The sequence below is a fragment of the Mandrillus leucophaeus genome, unplaced genomic scaffold, assembly GCF_000951045.1.
Source record: "Mandrillus leucophaeus isolate KB7577 unplaced genomic scaffold, Mleu.le_1.0 Scaffold1275, whole genome shotgun sequence".
NCBI classification, from domain to species: domain Eukaryota; kingdom Metazoa; phylum Chordata; class Mammalia; order Primates; family Cercopithecidae; genus Mandrillus; species Mandrillus leucophaeus.
Genome location: NW_012101154.1, coordinates 174,706 through 179,582, shown reverse-complemented (window position 1 = coordinate 179,582; position 4,877 = coordinate 174,706). Strand labels below are relative to the sequence as shown.

The 4,877-nt window shown below is 34.0% G+C and overlaps 1 protein-coding gene across 1 annotated transcript in view; it reads left to right on the top strand.

The window, feature by feature from the left end:
• LOC105533662 (ankyrin repeat domain-containing protein 36C-like) overlaps positions 1-4,877 on the top strand; it is a 172,735-nt gene that overhangs the window by 51,619 nt on the left and 116,239 nt on the right. The window contains exons 14-15 of the mRNA XM_011972131.1: positions 2,629-2,689; positions 3,266-3,296. Coding sequence (XP_011827521.1) covers positions 2,629-2,689; positions 3,266-3,296 — 92 coding nt within the window. The remainder of the gene's footprint in view (positions 1-2,628; positions 2,690-3,265; positions 3,297-4,877) is intronic.

Sequence of the window (4,877 nt, the reverse complement as noted above, 5' to 3'; positions counted from 1 at the left end):
CAAGGGGACGTGCATGTATAGACTGATGGTTTTTGTTTTCTTTTAAGAAATGAACGTGCTCATTTTTGTTGTATCTTTTTCCTCTGTAGGAGTCTCTGTAGGCTGGATAGTGTTGCACAGCCTGTGACAGAGGATGAGTTTGCTATGGAATCTGAGGTAGAGTACTCTCTTGTGAAATCAATTTTCTCACTCTGAATCTCATTTTTATGTTATTTTCTTCTAAAAGTTAGCTGTTGTCTACCTATCATTGTTTTATGTTTGTATTATAACTTTTTTTAGAGATAACCATTTTAAAGGAATAGGAGGGGTTAATTTTAATTTTTGTTAATTTGGCAAATAAGAAATAGTTGATAAATACTTTGAGAGGTGTGATCTGAAAAAAAATTGCTGGAAAATACATAGCGACAGAAATGCTTTCCCACAATAGAGCAGATGCAAATTTTGGTCTAGGCTTATTTGAGTTAGTGTCTTTACTTTGAGTTATATGTCATATGAGTATGACTAATAATACCTCCATTTAAATGAATCTTTAATACCTCAGGTGACTTGTTACAGGAACCATGGAATCACCCTGTTAAACATAGCATATAGTTTCTTTTTATTTCTTGTACATCTATTTTGTTGTCATACAGTATTTTTGCAGAGAGCTATTTGGAATTTGTGGAATTCCAAATAGTGGAAATTGTGGAATTTTAACTAGACATGATATCATGTGCCTGTAGTCCCACCTATTGAAGAGATCAAGCCCGGAGAATTCTTGAGCCCAGGAGTTCCAGACCAATCTTGGCAATACAGCAAACCTTATCTCTAATTTTACAAAGTTGTGGGAGATCAGAAATTTACATTGTGTTCTCACATCTGTATTACAGAGGATTTACACTGTGTTTTCCAAGTCCTTTTTATTAAGAGTATGATTTAAACTCTTTATCTAGTTGAAGAATATAAATTTAGTTTTATTAAAATAACAACCTGTTTGATAAGTATAGACTCTTCATATCCCTATGGTCAGCCTTTAATTTCACAAGTTTGTTACATCGTAATTAAAAGAAAATCCACTCAGCGTGTTTGTATCTCATTCTAAATTTCAAATTCAGAGGCTTTTGTGCTTACTTCAGAAAAAATAATTGTAAAGCTGCTGCGTTACTATGAACCACTTGAAGCTAGAAAACCTCTTTGTATGTATCCTGGAGTACCCAGAATAAGGTCTTGCATGTAACAAAACATTTTAATAGTTTTTAATGTGAATCAACAAACAGGCAAATGGGCTTTTTATAATGGAATGTTACAGGTAACATAATATGCATGGCAGATCTCATAATTAAATCTATTAAATTTCTTGAATCTTTTGAATTTATATTTTCTTCTAATGTTGAGAATGTATAAGTTGAGTTATGTTGATAAAATATGTCATATAGAAGAAAATAAAAATTAGAAAAGATGAAAAGGAAATAGGAAAGGTGGATACAGCGTGTTTTCTAATATTTTCCAACTGGAAGCTTAGATTAAGATTTTAGATTACATTTTCTTAAATTTTCAAAGCCCCAGCCATGTTCTATTAAATACATATTTTTCAGGACATACATTACTCTTTCACGTTCTGAATAAAAATTCTTTCTCCAGGTGTTAAGTTGCTGGAACTTTATTGTTTTTTCTTCTCTCTCTCTGTTGTAAGAATGTTTCAGCTTTCAGGTGAATGATCCTGGTTAACTCTTGGGATGTGTTATTTTACAGTAAACAAATTAAACTCTTTATTACATAAGTATTTACACAAAACACATTGTAGAGTAAATGCTATCCAGTATTATTAGGCATCTATTGTGAACACAAGCTTTTCTTGTAAGCTCATATTTGATTGACTGGTCATGTCTCATTTTGTGTTTGTTCCTCCCTCCTTCCCCTTTGTTTAAAAATGATTTACCTCAGTCTGACTTTTTCCTTGCAGACCACATGTCTTTACTGTCTATTCTTTCATTTCACTTCTGTTTCTATTGTCAGGATACTTAGTTACAGCTTTCTATTTAGTAGGTATGTGTGGCCTTCATTCATCACTCATTGCTCCATAAGGTGGATGGTGGTTTTGTTTTCTCTTTTTTGGAAGGAGCTGAAGTTATACAATAATTTGTTTTTAGCTTTTGACACACAGAATAGAATCAAGTTGTACTGTTTCCGATGCCAACGTATTTAAATACAGTACTACTAAAAACTGCATTCTCACATTTTTCCCACAAAATGCAATTCACACAAATATATATCATGCATACATATTTTGAAAAATAATGTGATTAATTTACTTTTTTATATTAGTTTTATTCAGTAATACTCTAAATTACATTGGAGTACATTTTTGTCCCAGTTTGTTGTGGTTAATAAAAGAAACTAATGGATATCATAATATTTGCATAATAAATAGTGTTGAAAGGCGTAACATTTTGAGAATATCTGTATCACCAATCATAATCATCACCCCTTGAGAATATGTAGATAAGTAAATGGCAGACTTGAGGTTTGAATCTACATATGAGTGACTTCAATGTCTATACTTTTTGTGTTAGATCATGTAGTAATTGTGGCTATTATCATTAATTTAAGTTGCATGTTATTCTTAAACCTATTGTGTTTTTCTTCTAGATTATTTCAAAACTATACATCCCGAAGAGAAAGATTATTTCTCCGAAATCTATAGACGATGGTAAGTTATTTGGAGCCTGCCTATTGTATTATTTACTTATTCTTCATTTCTTTGTTTTTTTTTTTTCCCTTTTCGAAACACAGTCTTACTACTCTGCAGCCCAGGCTGGTGTGCAGTGGCACGATCTTCGTTCACTGCAACTTCCACCTCCTGGGTTTAAGTGATTCTCTTGCCTCAGCCTCCCAAGTAACTAGGATTACATGTGTGCACCTCCACACCTGGCTACTTTTTGTATTTTTAGTAGAGACAGAGTTTCACCGTGTTGTGCAGCTTGGTCTCAAACTCTTAGCCTCAAGTGATCCACCCACCACGGCCTCCCAAGCTGCTAGGATTACAGGTGTGACTCACCACACCAGGCCTTCTGGTTTATTAATATTATTATTATTTTTATAAGGATAGATTCTTGCTATGTTGCCCAAGCTGGTCTCAAACTGATGGACTTCTCAAGTGATACTTCTGCCTCAGCCTTCTGAGTAGCTGAGATTATAGGAACAAGCCGCTGTGCTCTTTTATGTTTTTAATATTCTATAGTTTTCTATTGTTGATTTAAAATGCATTTTACTTTTTGTTTAATAGTGCTTCCTCCTGTTGAAGAGTGTTTTGACAGGTATGATTTCACAGATTTTTTAAAGTGATATGTTAACTAAGTGAATAGAGAGAATAGAAACTAGCATCTGTTTAGTGTTTTGCTCTGTGCTAGACAACGTATTACATGCTTAATATTTATCATGTCATGTCATCTTCACACAGCTTTACAAACTATTTGTGCTATTATTGCTTTTTTACTAATTAGGCAACTCTGGTTTAAAGAGGTTGAAATACTGGCTCATGATTCCACAGTTAACAGGTAGCCAACCCATGATTTGACCATCACCCTGCCTGGCTCTTAAATCACTTATTTTGCCCATAAGTATGGATGGATAGAGATCTATGTGGCGATGGGATCACGGTACTGATTCACATCAGATCAATTCAGAAAGTCACATTTTGTTATATATTAACTCTCTTTAGTGTGTTGTTTTGAAGCCTGTCTACTCCAAAAGTTTGTCCAAATATTTTGGAAATGGCAGTGGTAACCTTATTACATTTTTTTTTTTTAACCATCAAAGTTTTAAAGGCAGATATCAGTTATCTGTGGCCGCTGGTCCCTAAGTTTTTCATAAGAAAGACCAGGCCAGTCCTAGAAAAATATTATCTGACTGTGCATGGAGAATATCTACATATAGTCCATGTAATGTTAACTATATTTAGCCTATATTAAAAGGATATTTCTAATTCATTTCTCTACTTGCTGCCTACCCGGTTTGATTTTCTCTTTAAGTGAGTACCCTGCCTAGTACGCTGAAGTTTTTTCTTATTTTCTGGATTATTTTTTTCCTTCTGAGACATTTTAATAATATTTTCTTGTTTTCTTCTTACTTTCTCTTCTGCTTTTCTTAGGGTTTATGATCTTCTATTATAGTTCTCATGTATGGCAACTAAATATTCCCCATTTTCCTATAGATAATATCAGAGGTGCATATAATTTCAGAATTTTAGGAATTCCTGGAGACTAAAGAAAATATCATCTAATACTTGAATCCTTGTTGAACATCCTGATCAAGTGGTTGTTCAGATGGAGAACCTGAAACTCAAAGGGAGAAAATTATTTGGATACCGTAAATCGCAGAAGTGAGATTTGCATTCAGGTTTCTTAATTCAAAACCCGGTCTTCTTTGACATCATTCTGTCATTGAGTGATTTTAGTTTTAGAAAGAGGGAGTGGGTCTAGTGAACACAGTGGAAGAGGATGAGAACGAATGAGCTGTTGAACCCAATGAAAGTGGGTAAGAATGGAATTTTCAGGGGACAGCCAAAGTTGAAGAGAATCGAATACTTAGTTGGACAGAAATGAGGGTTTTAGGAAAAAATCCAAATATTTGCCTTTAATACAAGTTTGATAAAGATAAGGGAATTGAAAACACAGGATGGTGGGAGTTATGAAGAAAGGCATATTAAGACGTTCATGGAGTTCTGAAGAGGTTGCTGCCTTTTTGTTTAACCGGAGGAACTGACAGATTTCAAGGTTTTTATTGAAAAATGTTAAAAGGATTTGAGCCACAGGAAAGAGTCTCTGGAGCAGATAGGAATGTGGTATCATCTTCCTCCATCCCAGCTTACAGAGGGCTTAGAACCCCTCAAGAACTAG